General features: G+C 30.1%; 1 protein-coding gene across 1 annotated transcript; it reads right to left on the bottom strand.

Annotated features, from left to right (window-relative positions):
- Positions 1 to 19,494: 19,494 nt before the first annotated feature.
- Positions 19,495 to 22,003, bottom strand: LOC123301746 (ring canal kelch homolog). Its single transcript, XM_044884630.1, has 4 exons — positions 21,862 to 22,003; positions 21,646 to 21,795; positions 20,564 to 21,588; positions 19,495 to 20,308 (listed from the first exon to the last, which is right to left on the bottom strand). Exons 1-4 carry the CDS (start codon positions 21,912 to 21,914, stop codon positions 19,707 to 19,709), a joined length of 1,830 nt encoding a protein of 609 aa, XP_044740565.1. The 5' UTR covers positions 21,915 to 22,003; the 3' UTR covers positions 19,495 to 19,706.
- Positions 22,004 to 22,236: the final 233 nt, after the last annotated feature.

The following is a 22,236-nucleotide window of genomic DNA, read 5'->3' as shown; positions in this document are numbered from 1 at the left end:
AATAATTTATGATACTCTTCGATCAGAAGGCATTAAACTGTGAACAGTTGGTCACACTGCATTTTTTACACACAAAAATAAAGCACTATATTAAAATACATAAACATTATCTATGAAAGCACTATTTAAGTTAGTGGGAATAATTGAGATCATCAATGAGGTTCCGAAGTATCATATTATGATATGAGAAACCTTTAAATAAAGACATATATGATGCAGTTTTATTAAACAGAAACGTGAAAGTTTAAAATATTTCAAATATTATTGTTTAACGATGTTGCCCTTAAAGACAGGTGTGGTCATATATAATTATTTAATGTACATCTGATTAAACTTTTGCGTTGATTTCTTTTTTTTTTTCTTTTCCAAATTCTTGGAAATCATTCAAACAATTTTAACAATTTTTTGACTAAACAAAAATACACAATTGCAACATATTACTTGTGATTTGAATATTAACAAAAAAATAAATAAAACTGGGGTCAGGTGTGGTATTTGACAGTCATTTCATATTGGCTGGATATGTTCTCGCACAAACTTTATTGAAATGTTGTAGTTCTAAGTTTTGAAGTTATTAAGGATTTTCTTCATTGATAAAAGAAGATTTCCATAAGGTTTGGGAATCTTCTCCAATGATTTTGAAATGACTGTCAAATACAACGGTTGGTCCTAGACTTTAAAATAATAATAATCAACATTTTAATAATTATATAATCCTGTGGAAACTATAAATCAGACTTTGATCATGTAAGTTATAACATGATCTATTGCAATTTTCTTATAAAAAATTTTCCATTCAAACATACAATGCAATTAATTTCGATTTGTCATTACGTGAAAATATTTCCACACAGTCTACACCAAGAGCTAGGTCCCTCTTTTTGTCTGAGAACTCTGGGAAAGTATCTAGGGCCATGCATTCGACAGGTCTATCCTCTAAAAAAATCATTCTTTTCAGCCGCTGTTTCATTCTAGACATTAAACACCCGATTCAAGGGCAAAATAATTGATTTGAAGTACCCAGAGGTAGACTAAACTTTTAAGGAAAATAAACAATTTGCCTAGTAATCGATCGAAATAGCCTCAGATTAAAGCGTTGGTTGACTAGGCACGAGCCTATGGTCCTCCACCGAAAAGAAGCCCCCACCAAATAAAAAAATCAAAGGCTAGTCAACGTTAATAATTTCAGTAATTATGGAAATATGAAGAAGAGTATAAATTTGTAATTTGAGTCATATTTTATAAATCAATTAATTTTGAAAAAAGTCACTTCTTACGTAGGCCTCCATCAAGTTCTATCTAGTCCTTGGTCAAACTTTGGCTTAAATCAATAGCTGTTTCGGATCTTGTTTCATTTCAATTCGAATTTCGAAAAATGTTAAGGAATTTTTACGTTTAAAGATTCTAGTGCCAAGGCAATTTTAAACTTGGGGTTGAAATTATTTGTACCTTATTTTCAACTTTGATGATGAACTCTGTTATAACTTCATGAACTTAGACGAAAAATTGGAATAAAATTTTTCGATATCTGTCTTGGTTTTCGAAATATCGAAAGCTAAAATTAAACAAATATTCAATTTTCGATGTTAAATATGCCAACTTTTGAAGTCATTTATTTATTTAATCGGGGAACTTCCCCTAAAATTTTCAGGATTCATTTAAACTTAGTCCAACTTCATATAAAAAAATTAAGATTCTTATCCAAAATTGTCCTGGCCCTCGTATATCCTAAAGGTATTCAGAAACTCTTTAAAAAAAATGTCTGTTGATCAAAGGTTTGGCGATCAAGAGAAAGAATCCAGGCTTAAACGAATCGATAAAGCCTAAAATACCATTAACATCAAACTTTTAACTGAAACTTTTCTAAATGCATTTCCAACGTTTGTTTCTTATCTACAGAACCCTAAAAAAAAAACAACTGAATGATGAAATTATAAAAAAAACGCGCGCCAAATGAACTGTCAAATGAAATATTTAAAAAATCTCGTCTCTTATATAAGCATAAATTTTTCAAAAACGCTAATAGATATCAATAAAATTACTCAATCAAAAAAAAAAAAAAAAAAAAAATTAATAAAAAACAATATTTTCACCATAATTTTTTAAAATATCAACTGGTCTATCAACGTCTCATCTTTATTTTTTATTTTTTTATTATTTAACCCTTCTTCACATTAAAATGTTTTCGTAATTTATTATTTTTTTTGTAAATTTGAAAAAGAAAGTTTTTTATGCATAAATTTTAAACTCACCTTTTTAAACTTTACCAAAAACAAAAATTCTCACTTCTCAAAACATTCAACTATATAAATAAGCACACACTATACAAGAAAAAAAATTTTCCCCAAAAATGTATCAAAAAAAAAAAACAACAAAATTTCGGTAGTTTTTCCGCTAAGACTAGTTCATTTTTTTTTTGTAAACACACTTGTTCGGAGTTGGAAATTTGTTTTTCGTGGGTAGACTAAGGTATAATGAACGTGTTTTATTCTTTTAAACAAAAAAAAAAGAAGTAAAAAAAGAGACAGACCCCACATACAACCTTACTTAATCTTTCGATTACTTGCAATATACTGTTTTGTTTTGTACATTTAACAATATTATGTGTGGAGGATTTATTTCTCTGCCACCTTCTTCAAGAATGAATTTTGTTGTCGTCATTTTTAACAAATCTCCCCACCTTTTATAATTATTTAATATTTTTCATGTATTGAATTGAATATAGGATATATTTATAAAAATCAGTATAATTAATTAACTGATCAATTATTATTTGTATGGTTCGGTTCGTTCATATATTTCTGATAATTTTATTCTAGGAGCCAAATCTGTCAAATTTTTGTACCTTGTATATATAAAATATATCATAGTATATTAAGTTTAGTCCCAAGTTTGTAACGTTTAAAAATATTGATGCTACGAGCAAACTTTTGGTATAGATGCTCACAAAAATCACCTAATTAGTCTATTTTCGGTTGTCTATCCGTCTGTCTGTCAACGCGATAACTCAGAAACGAAAAATGATACCAAGCTGGTCAATTGGGTCTTGTAAACCATTACTGTTTACCTGCGAGGGCGCGAATTAAGTGTGGATATCTAAGAGTGAATATCATTCTTTACTTACGAGTCGTCAAAAAACAAACTATATAGCGTAATCAACACTGTCTATATACATGGTATTTCAACAATTAACTCAGTCAATTGTTTGTTTGCACATGTTTATTGCGCGCTTGATTTATTCATTGTTGCATTAATAGTCTCACGGAAATGAGCAATAGGGGATAATCCTAATGTCAAATTGGCCATATTACCCATAAAAATGCAAGACTAGGCTTAATACCATGACAAAATTTGAGTGCTAGCACTTAGTGTATATTTCTGATATTTAGCCATGTGTGGAGTATCTTATGTCTAACTAAAGAGTAAAGTGAGTGTGATACTCACCTCGTGTTTAATACCTTGTATGAGAGTGCTATGAGTAATTTTTATATTGTCAACAATTATACACACAATATTATTACAATTATATTATTGCTAAGCATATACAAAAACATACAACAATGGAACCTTAATTAATTACTATTATTAGTCATTATTAATTATTATAATTTTATTTAATAATTATAGTCAATGTCAATTGTTTTTACCATTGCTACACCCATTTTTTTAAGGTATTCGTAGTCAAAACTAATGAAATATTATAATAATAGGTCCTTAAACTATTTTGAGAATCATATCTCTTGCACCAAAGAAGGCAAAACAGAAATCATTTGTCCAAGCGAGGGAAAATTATAAAATTGTGGCCTTAAAATAATTTTTAGGATAAATAATACTTAAATTAAATCTATGATATTTAGAGGTCTAGAGGGGGATGGTCACTCTGAACTACCCCTCTCCACGGTATGATCATTTCGGTGAAAAGAAATCTACGTGATTGCCTGCGTTTTCGACTCTTTGTTTTCAGGCATTTTTTGACTGCCTGCAGGTAAACAGAAGTCACTCAACCCACCACCATTTTTCATTACGAATCCCTCGGATATCTGTTGATAAACGTCTGATTGCCTCTTAATAAGTAATTACTTGGTTCTTTTCATTTCACGCATTTATAGACTGCAAAAATTTTGGTTGAATATTTGTAATCAATGTTCAAAAATTTTATAGTAAAATTAATATTTGTTTTAATTCAAATTTCTACACCATATCCCACCATTATATATTTCGCCATTTCTCCATCAATGCTAATAATGCTTTTCAGATTGTATTCATTGGTCATTTATTAGTCTAGTCTCTCACTTTTCGTAAACCGAAAAATTTGACAGAAATCAAGCACAAAATACCGGGCTCTTATGAAACTAGAGTTTCGTATTTTATTTCTAATAATGATCAAAGAAAAATACCGTTTTTTTCGCTTATTATAGCATACTAAAAAGCTACAAACATACATACTCCCAAATTGTATAAAATTGTAATAAATTAACAACCCAGCAATTCAAAATTAATAAAATTAAAGCTCTATGTATCAAAAGTGTAAAATGCTCTGTTCGTAGTGGTAAAAATGCGTAACATTGACTATATTAAAATAATAATTTTTTCGTATTAAAAATTGTATGTAACAATATAAATAAAAAATATTAAAATAATATAACGAATAATAATATAATTATTAATTATGATATGCGTCAGATATTTTAAAGAAAATATGTCCTCGCATTTGATGTTGTATCTTGTAGATCATATATTATTGATAATTAATAAGTTAAATTTAACTTGTGTGTACCGATATTAATAAAAATATGATACATAATTTTATTAATATCCGTAAAATATGTCATAATATTGTAATCTGTTATAATTATTATTTTATAATGCTGTTGAATATCTTTTGTTCGATGTTTTTTGTCCTATCAATATATCCTGTCAAAACTGTAATAAAGGTTCAGGTGTTCGAAATGTAACTAAGAAATTTTCACCTGTGCTTACACCTAAAATAATAAACTATTCTATGATGAACTTTAGAAAAATACACTTTCATAACCCGTCAGGACTTGCGTCAATCGTTCGGTAATTTTTAGTAGCGAGATGAGAGATAACCTCTACATAATACTATTTTCATATAAACTTGGATTTAAGCTAATTTTGACCCGGCGAAAACGATCCCATCGCTAAAGAACTGCTCAAATGTATAGTTTCGAAAATGTCAGCTCCATGGTGGTGAAACTCGAATTCCGAAAAATTGGCTAACGTAATATATCGAAAGATGTAAGTCGGGCATTCAAATGAATGTGATTTTTGTAATATTTGGGTCAAAATGACCTTAGGAAATGATTTTTATGATTATCGGAAACCAAAAATACTTTTGATTTTTTCGCATTTTTCCAAAGGGGTACCCCTTAAAAAAATCGAAAAAATTCGAAAAACCTATTTTGTCTCCTTTTTTCATAAAAGCTTGGATTTAAGCTAATTTTGACCCGGCAAAAACGATCCCGTCGCTAAAAAAGTGCTCAAATTTATAGTTTTGAAAATATCAGCTCCATGGTGATGAAACTCGAATTCCGAAAAATTTGCTAACGTAATATTTCAAATTATACAAGTCGGGCAATCAAATGAATGTGATTTTTGTAATATTTGGGTCAAAATGACCTTAGAAAATGATTTTTATGACTATCGGAAACCAAAAACTTTTTTGGTTTTTTCGCATTTTTACAAAGGGGTACCCCTTAAAAAAATCGAAAATTTTCGAAAAATGCTTTTTGTCTCTTATTTTCATAAAAAATTGAATTCAAGCTAATTTTGACCCGGCGAAAACGATCCCGTCGCTAAAAAATTGCTCAAATTAATAGTTTTGAAAATATCACCCTCATGGTGGTGAAACTGTAATTCCGAAAAATTGGCTAACGTAATATATCGAAAGATATAAGTCGGGCAATCAAATGAATGTGATTTTTGTAATATTTGGGTCAAAATGACCTTAGGAAATGATTTTTATGACAATCGGAAACCAAAAATACTTTTGATTTTTTCGCATTTTTACAAAGGGGTACCCCTTAAAAAAATCGAAAAAATTCGAAAAACCTATTTTGTCTCCTATTTTCATAAAAACTTGGATTCAAGCTAATTTTGACCCGGCGAAAACGATCCCGTCGCTAAAAAATTGCTCAAATTAATAGTTTTGAAAATATCACCCTCATGGTGGTGAAACTGTAATTCCGAAAAATTGGCTAACGTAATATATCGAAAGATATAAGTCGGGCAATCAAATGAATGTGATTTTTGTAATATTTGGGTCAAAATGACCTTAGGAAATGATTTTTATGACAATCGGAAACCAAAAATATTTTTGATTTTTTCGCATTTTTACAAAGGGGTACCCCTTAAAAAAATCGAAAATTTTCGAAAAATGTTTTTTGTCTCCTATTTTCATAAAAACTTGGTTTTAAGCTAATTTTGACCCGGCGAAAACGATCCCGTCGCTAAAAAACTGCTCAAATTAATAGTTTTGAAAATATCACCCTCATGGTGGTGAAACTCGAATTCCGAAAAATTGGCTAACGTAATATATCGAAAGATATAAGTCGGGCATTCAAATGGATGTGATTTTTGTAATATTTGGGCCAAAATGACCTCAGGAAATGATTTTTATGACTATCGGAGACCAAAAACTTTTTTGGTTTTTTCGCATTTTTCCATAAATATATGGTTTTGGAAATATCTGCCCTATAGTGGTGACACTCGAATTCAGAAAAATGGCTAAAGCTCCTTTATCATTAGCAGACTGTAAAAAATTGATTATGTTTTTCTGTTACGGGCTAACAGACTACAATTCCAAAATAGATAAAATTATATGAAAATACTTATAACGCGAGTGCTGACGGGAATTAATTTCGTCCATTTTTCAACAGGATTACACAATACTCGTAATAACATAATAATTACATTAAATACTGTTCTGTATTGTTAATATAATTTAATAACAAGTGAAACAAACAATTGACTGAGTTAATTATTGAAATACCATGTATAGACAGTGTTTATTACTCTATCACATGTCACACACATATAACTGATATACGCATATAATTAATACATACTATACAATTTGCGCTCTCACGGGTAAACAGTGGTGTTTACGAAAAAATGTTTCCAACAAAAGTATTTTATTTTTTTATAAGGAACATTTTTTACATTTAAACTTTTATTCTATCACTAACGGTTTAGAAGATGGGTACGGACCCAAGACCCAACTAACTAACCTATGTTGCTCAGCGCGTTATAAAAATTTCAGCTTGATATCTCTTTTCGTTTTTGAGTAATCATGATGACAGACGGACAGACGACAGACAAACAATCGGAAATGGACTAATTAGATGATTTTATGAACACATATACCAAAATTTTGTTCATAGTATCAATATTTTTAAGCGTTACAAACTTGGGACTAAACTTAATATACCTTGGTATATTTCATATATACATGGTATAAAAATAGTTGATACAGTTGATTATAAAATAAATAAATGAGACCCGGACATAAAACAGTTTTTTATACCAAACTCTTTGATATTCTTGTAGACTTGATGTATGACTTATGGTGGTCTATATTATGTGGGGAGTGGTTCATTTATATTATTATAGTTTTTTTTTGTTCTTAACAATTCAATATCCATAATAAAATAATGTTACTTCCTATAAAATTGAGTTGGAGTGTGTACGGTGGTGTTTAATTTTTTTTTTTTTTTTTTGTAAAAATAAATTCTTCTTTATGTGTTACAGATAACAGATACTTTCGAACAATAAGGTAACCTGCGGCATTTATAAGCCCACCACAATGTTAGAAAAAAACAAGTGAAAACAAACAATTGACTGAGTTAATTTTTGAAATATCATGCATAGTCAGTGTTGATTTCTTTATCACATTACACATACAAACATGTGACACATACATAACTGATAATCAAGTATAGTACATATTATCAAATTTCCGCCTAATTGGCGTCCTCACGGGTAAACAGTGATGTTTACGAAAATCTGTGATTTCCCATAAGGATCAATGTTAAAATATCTTTAAAATATCTTTTTTTCAGTTCTCTGAAAGCCTCTAAAAATTTAACTGGTTAATTATGATATAACAATTGACAACTATGCCAAGTTTCATTAAATTCTGAATACAAAGTCTATTACCGATAGTACTACCTTAAAATTTTTATTAGATGATATCTATTGTCGCCGTGCGTTAATGAATGGTTAGTTAAAACCATTGTTTGCTCGAACCTAACAATTATATGAATGTTTTTAGAGAATATGTATGTAATTACCTTGGAATATATAGGTTTGTGTTTTGTAAAGGTTATTGTAATGTAATTTCTAAATACGCAGGACATGCCAAACATTCCATACAATTGAAATAAGTCCCTATTTTTGAAATTTTTTTGGATCAAATTCATTTGATTTCTAATTCATTTTATTTTTAGATTGATTGTATTGATATTGACGACAATCTAATTAAAATTTTAAAATTTAAATTAATCATCCTTTTAAACATCTTTTGTGAAAAATTCAAATCGATATTCTGTACGGTTTAGGAGAAATTAACTATCAAAGTCAGTGTTTTTACCAAAAAAAGGTTTTCATTTTTAAACACAGTTTTTAATTTTGGTATGATTTAAAAACTTAAAACTTGAGGAATATTGATAAAAGTTTTTTATGTAAATGAAAAAACAATTTTAAAAGCACTTATTAACTAAAAAATCAACATTTTATTACGACTTCTTCATATATCACCATATAATAAAAAACACTTTTAACAAAAAGAAAACCGACTTCAAAAGAAAAACTTTTCCAAAATAAATAAAATGCACTAAAATGTAAAAAAATAACGATAATATAATGTAGTTAAAATTATTGTTATTTTTGGAGTCGGTGTCAGCCAAGGAAACGACTCTGACAGAAAAATTTTCTAAATTAGCTTGGCTGACACCGACTCCAAAAATAACAATAATTTTAACTACATTATATTATCGTTATTTTTTTACTTTTTAGTGCATTTTAATTTATTTTGAAAAAGTTTTTCTTTTGAAGTCGGTTTTCTTTTTGTTAAAAGTGTTTTTTATTTTGTGATTTTTTGTGAATCTGAAGTACACTCACTAATTTGTCACTAAAAAAAGAATCATCGAAGTGATATTGAGTTATTCGTCCTCTTGTTGTGCATACTTAATGCAAATTTAAGACTTTTATGATTTTCTCATAGATGCCGTTGTCAGAACTGGACCAAAATGAAATGAGACCAAATGGGAAGCACCAGCTTTCAAACAGATATCAATCATCAAAAAACGGTTCACCCAGTCAAAAGTTCTGAGGTAACAAACATAAAAAAAAAAAAAATACAGTCGAATTGATAACCTCCTCCGTTCTTGTTTGAAGTCGGTTAAAAAGGGCTGGTTTTAATAATTAATTTGTCGTAAACCGTACAAAGAATCGACTTGAAATGTATACAGAAGGCGCATTGAATACTCATTAATTGACAGACAAAATTTTTTGGTTACACTGTCGTTTTAGTATCAAAATGCCTTAAAATCAATTTTTGAATCTTTTGTAAAAATTATTTATTTGCCACAATTGTTTCGAGATGACAGTTAACTTCTTCAAGTTTACATTACGAGAGGGGAAAATTACAAAAAGTTCTACGTGGAAAAAAACTTTGATATTCGTCAAAAACTCAATAAAATTTTTGTCTGATTATATTGATGTTATCCAAAACCTTGATCACTTGTTATAACTAATATCAAGACCCAACAAATTCCGTCATATTTATCAATATGATTTAATATAAATCAGTTGCTGACATATGTTTCAAAACAATTCTAAAAGTATTAAAACTTCTTAGTAAATAAAATTTTATCAATAAATTCTCAAGTTCATGAATAAAGTCATGGTTAAATTCTAATATAAAATTGAAATTCATAAAATTCTTTTCTTTGTTTTCTACAGGTACAATTGATTCAAAAAAAATTCTAATTGCAGTAAAAGAAAAAAAACATCAACTCTAATTATATTATGAAAAGAAAATGATTATGACCTTAACCTTAACGTATGTTTTTCCCTGTAAGGAAATAAAATAATGGTGTTAATTTCCACTTCCGGAATAAATATATAATTATCGAGTTTATAATAATAACCGCAATTAAGTCTGTTGACTAATTAATTATTATAATCATATTAAACTTAGACAAACAGGATTAATTATTGCATGATTTTTAATATTTTGAAAAATTTCTCAATTTTCTGCAATTTTTCTAAGAGGTACCCTTTGATAAAATCGAAAAAATCGTGAACTAGTTTCTGTTTCAGAATTTGATGAAAATTTATATAAAGGGTAATTTTGACCCAAAAAAGTACGAAAATCGGGTTTATTTAACGATTGGGTGAATAATTTTTATAATATTCCCTAGAATCCTGCATGAAAAACTCTTATTACGGAGCGATTTTGGAAAAACTTGAAAAAATATTCATCTAATCGTCAGATGAGCTGGATTTTTATACCTTTGGGTCCTCTTAGAAGCCCTAAATAATCCACATACATAAAAATCTAATTGTTTTTGCAAAATCACAAGTTTCTGAGTTAAAAACTGAATCAATTTCCCCGGGATATCACCCTTTGTATGCGATTTTAGTCCATATCCTAAAGAAACAAAACATTCAATCGTCAAAAGGACTCAATTTTTATATTTTTGGGGTCAAAACTACTCTTGAAAATGATTTTTATCAAAATTGGATTTTAAAAAATTTTCTCGTTTTTTTGTAATTTTCTTAAGGGGTACCCCTTTGAAAAAATCGCAAAAATCACAAAGAACTCATTATTTCGGAATTTAATAAAACTCTGTATATAGAGTAATTTTGACCCAAAAAATACAAAAATCGGGTTCATTTAACGTTTGGACGAATATTTTGTATGTTATCGCCCAAAATCCAATATAAAAATTTTTTTTGGGAACTTTTCGCATGGTATCTCAAGAACTTCATCTCGTCGTCAAATAGCCTGACTTTTCTTAGATCCTTTTTACCCAGTATATATTGTTCTTAGTTTTCGATTAGTCCTTAATTTTCAATTTTTCCGGCTTGTGACTGCTCTGATTTCTCATATAAGGCTCTTTGAGATATCGGACATTTTAGACATTTTTACAGAGTGGTCGCAAAGCGGAAAATTCGATCATTTTATGCCATTAATATTACAGTAAAATTAAGGCAAAGTCGCAAAGGAGTGTTTAGAGGACATAATTTTCATAAGCAAAAGTGTGGAATATATTAAAATAAATTAATTAAAATTATTCAATTATTCAAATTATCAAATAATTTCATCTACAGTAATTACAAGGTAAAAGTATAATTAAGGGATGATTTTATCAATCAAGAAATATTTCTTTTTAATGTAAAAATGTAATTGAAACCCACCCTAATAGAAAGTATCTATTTAAGAATTTATTTTTAAACAATATCGATAAACTTTACATATAAAATAAAAGCTTATATAATGATTAATAGCTGCAATTTTTATTGCATAATATTTTATAAGCGAGAAAAATATTATGATACGAAACACTTAATAAAAAAAAAAGTTTCCACAAGGCCCGAGAAAGTTAAAACAGTTTTTTTTTTCGATGTAAAATGATTTTTTATTGATAAGAAAATCGATAAAGTGTAATCAAAACTGTACATTAAAAGGCTTCGAATTAAGTAGGAAAAATTTTGTGCAAATTTGTGACTAATAACATATATTAGCAACCTTCGGATCAATCTCTTTTAAGGAATGAAAAATAGTCGAATAAATCTACCGGAATTTGATAAAGAATTCGATAAATTTTTGCAAATGGCTAATTTTTGTTTAATAGGTTTATTTTGTTGTAAAAAATACAGAAAAGGAGTTTTTCAGTTCCGGAACGACCCGCGCGAACTTTCTACATGTGATTTTATCTCTACATTGTTTTCTTTGGTGACTTTTTCTTGAATATTTCTGCTATTTCTGTTATCGAACCCTGGACATAGCAAAATAACCTCAAAATCTAAAGATAACCGTTTTAACTTCATATTTTCAACTTTTTCTGTTAACTTCCAAAAATGGAGAAATTGAATTGAAAAACTGTTAAAGGTTGAAGCTTATGATCATTATAAAGGCCGATAAATTTTAGTCCGATTCATAACCTCAAGTTTGAGAAAATATTGCAAAAAAACTCGAAAAATCCAGTGGCGAAACTTTACGGCTTTATTGTATTATCTCGAAGTAAAAAACACTTGAAGAATTTATTTTTAATATCGATAGGCAATTTTATGAACATCTGTTATGCCAGTTGTCTATATAATACCATTATAGTAGCAAAGATCAGCACCCTTTTACTAGTGTTAATAAATTTGTAACGCTATCCTGCATCTGCACAGAGGTAATAATAAAATAGTAAACGTTTTAAGTATAACAAATAAAAATAAATGAACGAAATAAATTTTATTAAAAGGCAACAACTTAGCATTTTATTATTTTATTATATTGATATCATGACAATAACATGTTGACATTGAATGTAAGGTCTATGTTGTGTAGGGGGCACGCCTTACCTCCAGGCTAAATTTAGTGGTAGCACTTTTATAAACTTTATTACAACTTCAAGCTATAAAAAAAAAATAAACGATCGGTGTATTACACTGTGGATATGACATTTAACTATTAAATCAATTACTTTCAGTCTAATTTAAAATTCGCATATTAAAAGCATAAAATAACAAGTGAAAACAAACAATTAACTGAATTAAGTATTGAAATACCATGTATAGACAGTGTTGATTACGTAATCGTTTGTTATTTTTACGTCATGTAAGTAAAAAAAGATAGTCACTCTTAGATAGCCACACATAACTGATATTATCACGGGTAAACAGTGATATTTGGATTTTTCAAACAAAAGTTGTTTATTTTTTTATTAGGAGCATTTTTTACATTTAAACTTTTGTTCTATCTCTAACAGTTTTCAAGATGGATCCTACGGATGCAAGACCTAATTGACCTATGTTGCTCATTTACGAACTCGATCTCATTTTTTACGTCCTAAGCACATCATAAAAATTTCTGCTCGTTATCTCTTTTCGTTTTTGAGTTATTGTGTTCACAGATGGACAGGCAGCAACTGGTAGGCAGCAACGGATCTAGGAAGTTGTAGGCAGCAACAGATCTAAGAAGAAGGGGGTGCCGGACCACCTGCCATGGAAATCGTAGTTGAATTTGTTTGAGAAAAAACATAATTTTAAAACACTCATTCAGTTTTTGATCGAAGACAAAAAAGACGCCCTTGTATTTTGTTACACAAAGGCGCTTTGCAATGCCGTGAGCCTAGAGCGGTATCACCATCAAATCTACAAAAAAAAGTATTTTTTATTTAAAACTAAAAAAGGTATGTATTATATAAAATATAGTGGACGCGATGAGAAAATCAAGTCATGCTTACCATAAAAATTGCATTGTCATCCGATTTACATATGTTTTTCGCATTCTTCTCAGCAAACCCTTTCATTTGATACCCATATCTTGATAGTGCAAAACAAATAACTAATCCACCATATTTGATTTAGAAAGACGCCACTTAGCTAAACATACATTATAATCCAAACTAAACATGTGTGCAAAATTTCAGCTCAATCGGTTGAGAATAACTCTTTTAAAATTCCGTTACAAAATTTGACTCGAACAAATATACATAGAAACATTGTAAGTTAAATAAAACAGCTTAGTAAAATCGTTGTAAAGTTTTTTTTTTTTTTTTTTTGTTTTCTGCGGAGAAGGATTCGTTTTTCGGGATGAAAACAATAACTTCCGAACAAGGAAGTTAATAAACGGTAAATGAAAAACCACACACACAAAATATATAACAGTGAGCAAAATGAATTTATTTATTTCATTAATATCTCTAAATCATAATTATTATTATTTTTTTTAATTTAAATACCTTTTAGTAACATATTAAATTTATTCTTTGTTTAATTAATTAATTAACTGATAAGACTGATACATTTTTTTTTTGATTAATTTAAATAAAATACAAATTAAAAAATTGTTTTGATTTAATCGATCAATCAAAATTATTAATTATTTTTAAATTGTTTGTAGTATTTGTACAAATATTTTTTTGTATTGTAGTTGGTTTGGGTCTGGGTGTTTTATTTATTATATTTTTGTACTAATTAAATATATTTAAAAAGTTAATTAACACGATTTTAACTTTTTTATTATTTCACTAAAATCTTTCTGAAAACAGAAAATAATATGCGACCATGAATTTGCAATATTGATTATTTTTTATTACTCGTATGGGATAAATACACTCTTTCCGGAGATAATAACCTATGCCTCGGATTGGATTGAAAAGTATTTCAATGTTGAACAATTCATATCCTTTTTTTCAACCCCTTAATCTTAAATTATAATTCGCAGATCTTGTGTAAAATTCATTTTTCGATATATTATTCACACGAATGCAGATTCGAGAAGATAGCGCACACTTTCATCTGTCATGATCGTACGATTAACTGATTTTTAGTAAAAACTCAAAAACTTATTTATTTCTCTTTAAATCGCACATTTATGCATTCCCATAATTCCATAGTTGAGCTTTTGTGAGATTTTTCCCTCTCTCAAGTTTCATTTTTAATGCTGGTCAAAAAAACAGCAAATATCACGGTTGTTTTTCTTTTTTAGTTTTTCGACGAATTCATTTCTTCATATTCACAGGTCATTGATTAGGTGCCTAAAATCATAATTTACAACCTTCATGAGTAGCTAAAGAATTTGGTTAATGTATGATTTCACTAACCTCGATTTTGAGTATTATTCAACCGATATAACAATCTCTCAAGATTTTTGTGTTACTGAACCCTTAAATTGGAGATCTTTCAGTCAGAGATGAAATAAAGGCATAAAACCAAACTCCATTCTGCAGTTCGGCATATCTTTTATCTTAACATGTCTCTAACTTAAATTAAAAAGTGCGGTACCAAAAATTTTGGTCCTAATCAAACTCTGATCCGTGTTTATCTATTTCAAACAAAACTGTACCGAAATGAATAAAAATTAAAAAACGAATATCATCGTTTTACCCTAATTAAGTACAAGTTTTCAGGATCATGATCTTTGGGTAGTTTCGATTCAACAACGAACAGTTTTTATTTTAGAGGAATATTTTCTAATTAAAATATACGAGGTATTATTTTTATTAGGGCCTGTTTGACTATATATTAAAATTATTCTAGTATAAAAATTTAAAAAACAAAAGAAAATAATATAACTCGAATTAATTGTAAAACGAGCGATTTTTTTTTATTCTTTAGTTAGTTACGATTTTTAATTTAGTTCGATTAAATCGAGTTTTTCTACATTTCGAAATATTTTTAGTGACTAAATTTTAGTAAGTACATTCGAAGGAAAATTTACTTGCAGAAGGTCTTGTTAAACAAGTTCGAGAACTTTCTATTTCATGTACGTTATGACAGCTTACAAGCAAGGTTCATCTCATTCTAGAATAGAATGTCGAAGGGAACATTTAACAACCATATTTGAGGCCACTTCATTCTCCAATGTAAGCCTGTCATTAAAGTTCTGAATAAGACATTTTTGTACCGAATACAACTCGGTTTTCAAACGAAAAAGACCCTTTTCTACACACTATGTACTTACTATGGAACTAATCGCAATAAACGCCCCGATTTTACGTACTGCGATATTTCTAGATTTTTGTTTGTTTGTTTAGGCTCTTTATCGAGTGTAATATATTTGAAATACGCACCTAATAATATGTGTTTTAAATTCTAACCTTAAAATTATGTATTTTAAGTAAAACACTGATTAGGACCCAGTATTTTAATAGAAATTTAAAATATAACTTAGTAATAAAATACTGGACCTAGATGTTAACAAATTTTTATAAATAAAGATCATTTTGATTTTGTTTTTATTGCTAATAGATTCTAAATAACATTTTGAACTTGTTCAAGATAAAATTATTGAGTTATCCAGCAATCATTCATCACTAGTTATGAATTATTGGTTTTTAACTGATTACAATCAGAGAAAATAGAAATTTAAAGCTGCTCCATTTCTTCTTTTCTTAAATCGTTTGAAATCGATTCCATAAATCGTTCTTTGAATGGTGTTTTCTCGATTCTTTTGAAAATTTTTAAGGTACCCTTTTGAAAAAAATCGAAAAGAACCCAACGTTAATAAATATTTGGAGAATATTGTGTATTTCACAGTCGAGAAAACATGAATCAAAACTGTGTTTCGAATTTTGATATTGTCTTAATCTTCTAATTTCTCTGATTGCTACAAGGTTTATACAATTTTCTTTCTTAATCCCCTACTTTTAGATCATAAAAGATCTTAAACTCCACAATTAAGCTATTTCAATGATTAAGGTTTTTCAATGATTTTAAATGAATTCAAAAGCGTTTTCCAAACATTCCAACATTGGACAAACCTTGTATTATAAATAGGCTTTCATGGAATTATAAAAAATGTTTATAGACCAAGAACCCGTGAAATTTTTTCGAGTAGAAAATTATCATGATTGTAACTACATTTCCACCCTCATGATTGTTGCGATCTGCGCACATTCGAAGTTTTTTTTGTATAAAACTCAATTCTGAAAAAGCAATTTGCAGCCTTACCACATGAGCCATTTCCCAAGACCGTAAATTGCACTTCCAGGACTGAGTTACCATAATTTTTATAAAATTCTTGTAATAAAAAGCGTTTCCCGAAACTCTACCAATTCAAAGTAGCTGCGGTCTTGGTGATTTTTCTACTCCAAAAAAGTTCATGGGCTTTTGGTCTATTAGTAACTGCTATTGTATTTTAAAAATATATTATTTGGTCCAATTAAAAAATAGTAAAATAAAAAATATATTAAATATTTTAAGATTAAATTAAATTCGTAATTATTTTTAATTTTTCATTATCCTTAAAAACAAAATAAATTTGGATAGGTCTAGGGTCAGACGTGGTATTTGACAGTCATTTCAGAACGGCTAATTTGAGAGATTGTTACTGCCGTTTTCAACTCGTTCTTTCTAGTGACGGACAAATTGAATTTTGCATTTTTTTATTCAATTATCTTCAGCCACAATGAATATTCATTTATTTTAAGTTAAAAGTTTCCCTTACAAATTCTCTACCTTCTTGAAAGAGAAATTATTGAACAGCCTCTGAAATTTGTAGGCATTCTGAAATGACGTGAGAAATACAAGACATGGCACTAGATCTAAGAGGAATGTGAAAAAATTCAGATGAAAAAACAACAACATTAGACAATTGACTAGTGGGGCGTCTGGTTCATGAACAAAGTTTTTTTTTTTTTTATAAACAACAGCAGCGCTAACTACACTATTAATTCATAAAATATATTTTGTCATAGACACAAACCATAAAAAATAGACATTACATAAAAAATATTTGTCTATTTTCCTTTTTTTGTATATTTTTGGAAAGTATAAAATATCACACTAAAGAAATGATGAAGGAGAAATTTTGGTCGATTTTATTGTGAATATATCGTAACCAACAAACTTAATTAGCCCAAAAAATTAATATGGATTTCACGGCAAGAGCTGCAGTACTCACCTACAAACTATGGAGACGAAGAGATTCAGAGAGACGCTGTGGCATGTTAGTCACCTTTCGGTGATCAGAGATTCAAAAAAAAGAGTTGTAAGCCCTACTATGAATCTGTGTCGCAATAATAGATAATCATATTTTATTTGTTTTTAAGTTGTGCAAGCATCAGCCAACTAGTTGTACTAGACGATACGGAAATCATTCAGGCAGCTAGTTAAACGGTGCCGTTTAGTAAAACGGCTAGACTGTTAATTGAACGACTAATTAGGTTAGTTGGCTACGGCTTATCTAAAAAATGTTATGAGTTTCGAAAAAAAAAACAACACTTGAAATCAAAGAATCGTACCTTCAAAAAAAATTCAGATATTTGCTAAATTTCAAATAGATGCGATTCCGAGAAAAATGGTCTAACGAAGATCAACTACAACTCATTCGAAAAAAATTACAAAATACAAGCATTCGCCTGAGTTGTAGATAATCCCAATTAGATAATTTTTCTCGTAAATACAGTTCTTTGAAATTTTGGAAAAATTTGAATTTTTTCAAAAGTGGTATATTTTTCTTTGAAAATATCAAAGGATTAGTAACCCAAAGTTTCAACAACGCTCATTGTCACGTTAACCGAGATTTTTGAAACCGGGTTTGTAGGAGAAATTGACTTACCTTAAAGTTAACTCGAAACGAATAGTACTAGAACTAGCCTCTTTATTTTCGGAAGTGAACATCGAATATTAAATAGTTAACTTCAAATTAAGCGTTAATTTTTTTGATTACTTAAGAGATATGATGATTTAATATAATAATTGAACTTAAATCCCTGCTAAAATTAATTGAATAAAACAGGCAGTGCTGTATTTGGAAAACCTAATAAAACATCCACAAAAAGGATGCATTTAAGGTATATCATTTTGTTCATCATTTGGGGGTAGAGCACCAGATGGTGATTGTACAACCGGTTGTTGTTGTGCTTGAAATGGAGGACGCAATTCATCGCCTTCCACTTCATCGGATTCAACAACTGGTGGTGGTGGCATTTGTGGTGGGGGTACAACAACATCACCAGATACAGCCGGGCATGGAACTAAATCTAGAACACGATAATCTGGAAAACCATCAGTATTTGCAACCCACATTGGTAACCATTTATTTACTAGCAACCAATGTACAGATATTTTACTAATACGATTCTCTGGTGTGGGCACACAATGATTTACTGGCGGTGCTGCAACCGGAGGTCCTGGTGGCATTCGATCAATACCAGCACTGCATGAGGATGATAAATGTCGTTCAATACGTCCAATTCCATGACCGATTACATCGATACGACCGTATGTGTTACCAATACGACCTATAAAGGAATGGAAATAAGATTTTTAGTAATAATAATTCGTAAATGGTCTTTTAGTACCGAAAAATGAAAACCGATCGCGCAGATTCCTCTAAGAATTAAGATAACGTTTACTTAAATTTTAATACCTTCATTATTTTACGTTTACTTTTGAACATATTTCGGTTTTAATACCTCAATGAAAAATAAATTTTTTTAATGATTTCATGACTTTTCCATTATTATAGCAAAAATTTGGGTCATATTCTAATATAAAAACAGGCGTTTCCCGATTGATTTTCGTTTTTCAGTACCAAAATATATAATTATATAATAGGTATTTTTATTCTACTAACCATAAGTGGAACTGTTACTACTGCAACTAGGTAGCGCTTCATAATTCCCATAATAATGGCATGCAGCTAGATTACGATCGGAATTAATACGTCGCGGTGGTAGACCACGTTGCATGGTTGAAGCACTTCCACTTGCATCACGTAAATCATCAACACGCTCATAAATATTTTCGATTGGAGGTGTTGGGCCGACTGGAGCGGCTGCGGCGGCTGCCACACCGGGGTGATTTGGTGGATACGTACAAGTGGGATGATCAAGTGATTCATAAACATTCTCATAATGTAGACCAATCCCACCGCAAGCTTCATCTAGTAAACAATCACTAGTGTTCGCGTATTTATTCCCCGATGTCGCCGTTGTCGTCCCAACACCAGCCCATCTTCAGATTGGCTTATCAATAATTGCAACACCAGCATAACTGCGTCCAATACTCATGGATGACGGTAACATGGTCCATGAATCATTCTTTGGATTGTATACTTCAACAGATGCTAAATTAGCGGTACCATCGTCACCAGCAACGACGTAAAGTAAACCATTTAAAGCCACAACGCCTGCATTACGACGGCACATTGTCATATCTGCTACAGACGACCATTGCTGAGTCTCTGGATTGTATGCTTCGACAGATTTTCGAACAACTGGACCATCATGACCACCCATAGCGTATAAAATTCCATCTAAAACACCGACACCAGCACCACTCCGCCGCGCCGACATATCATTTATAGGTGTCCAAGTATCATTTTCTGGATTATAACATTCTACAGAGCTTAAACATTGCCTAGAAACTCCATCGTAACCACCTACAGCGTATAATAATCCATTCAGGACACCAACGCCAACACTACTTCGACGTGTTGACATGGATGCAATTAAACGCCATTCTTGTGTGCGAGGATCAAACATTTCAGCTGAATTTAAACCAGATGATCCATCGAAGCCTCCAACAGCATATATACAGTTTCCCAATACAGCAACACCTGAAAATAATTTGTAAAATTTTTTGAAATTTTAATGGTACCTGGTTTTTTATGATTTGATTTATATGTAGCATCAGGTCTCGGCAGAATCATGTATTTTTATTTCGAGATGTCACATCTTCGGGTTCTCAAAAAGGGAACAGAGAACCCTCTGGCCTAGGTGTTAGATCTTGATCATTTACGGTACTGGTCTCATGTTCTATTATTATTATTATTATAATTAAGATTCAGATTCCAGTTAATTTGATTGCTTACCTAAAGTTGATCGTCGTACTTGCATATTTGTACACGTTGTCCATTTGTCTTGTCCAGCATCATATTCATCAACGGTACGTAATCGCAACGAACCATTAAACCCACCCACAGCATAAACTTTCCCATTTATAACCGCTAATCCAGCTCGACAACGTCGATTCGGCATTTCAGCTACTTGATACCAACGTTCCTCTTTTAAATCATAACATTCCACACTACGTATTGCTTTTGGAGCTTGTCCGCCAACGACAAGCAACACTTTTGGTAAACCAACTGGCTGTCTAGGTCTCGTTCGGGGTGTTATAAATGAAATTTTTTGTTCGCCCTTCAACAAATGATATTTTAACGCTTCAATTAAATAATCTTTACATTTTAGATCTGACTTTAGTAACGGTTCCTCTTCAACGCGTTGTACAAGGTATTCTTGTGATAGCAATGGTAAACGTACATGCTCCATTAGCTCAGCTAAATGTGATTGACGTAATTCGAGATCATGATGTACCCAAGAAATCACACATTCGAAGACATTTTCTTCTGAAGGTACTGTTAAACGATCACTACATATTAATTTCGACACTTGAGTATGTGTCAGCGTTAAAAACTCTTCACATTCGACCACTTCGGGGAAATGTTGTTCGATATAAGTTTCGGCATGACTTAATAATTCTAAACAACCATGTAAATCAGCGAACGCTCGTATACCTAGACAATTTGTTGGATGTAATTGTGCTTGAAGAAAATCACAACATGCATCGCGTACATCAACTAGCTGCAATAAATTTGCAGCTGGTAATAAAACTTGAACATTTTCTTCGGTAACATGAACCTCTGATGTATACACATAATCGATCAGGAGTTGTAACGCTTGATGATCAACTCCTTGAAGGGTAATCTTATCTTGCTTACTCTCTTCGAAACTTGTAAACATTGCGTAAAAATATGGGGAACATGCTGAGAGGACGACTTTATGTGCGGGAACTTCGATATTATCAGCTACAAGAGTTACATCACAAAGTAAATTTGACCTAGAAACATAAAAAAATTAGTTTCTACAAATCTACAAAGATTTCAGACAAACTTACTTGCGCATCAAGTTGATAACATCAAAAGCTCGATGTGTGTGTTGATGATTTCGATATGGTGGTTTTTCTTTACCACCAGATGAACGTGGCACATGTTTTTGTGAGCTCTCATCCAAAGAATTCTGACTTGGATATCGTAGCAGTAAACAACTACAAAGAACATAATACAAAGTTGAAGAATTCTCAATGAATTATATATTTTTAAATGTTATTTACCTGCCCTGTTTATCACTATCAGTTTCTGTACACGATGATGCCTTTTCCATCATTACCAAATTCTTGTTTTTTTTTACTTTAATTGAAAATTTTTTGATATGACATTCTACCAAGGTTTATTTACGATTTTTATTACGATTATTTTTTTAACATATGATTGACATTTAGCTTTTTGTTTTAGTGACATCTATATTCTATTCAAGTAAACAAACACAGCGGTTTATTTAAAAAAGAAAAGCAATAGTGGTATAAAAACAATATCAAATTAATAATAATAAATCCCAGATGAATAAGACTTTAATTAAAAAAATTGTTGATCATAGTCAGAATTTTATGCGAGACCATCAAAACGTTTTTAAAAATCAGTTTTGTTTG

Source organism: Chrysoperla carnea, chromosome 5 (assembly GCF_905475395.1).
Source record: "Chrysoperla carnea chromosome 5, inChrCarn1.1, whole genome shotgun sequence".
Taxonomy (NCBI): domain Eukaryota; kingdom Metazoa; phylum Arthropoda; class Insecta; order Neuroptera; family Chrysopidae; genus Chrysoperla; species Chrysoperla carnea.
Note: the sequence above shows the minus strand (reverse complement) of the source record. Positions and strands in the feature narration are given on the sequence as shown.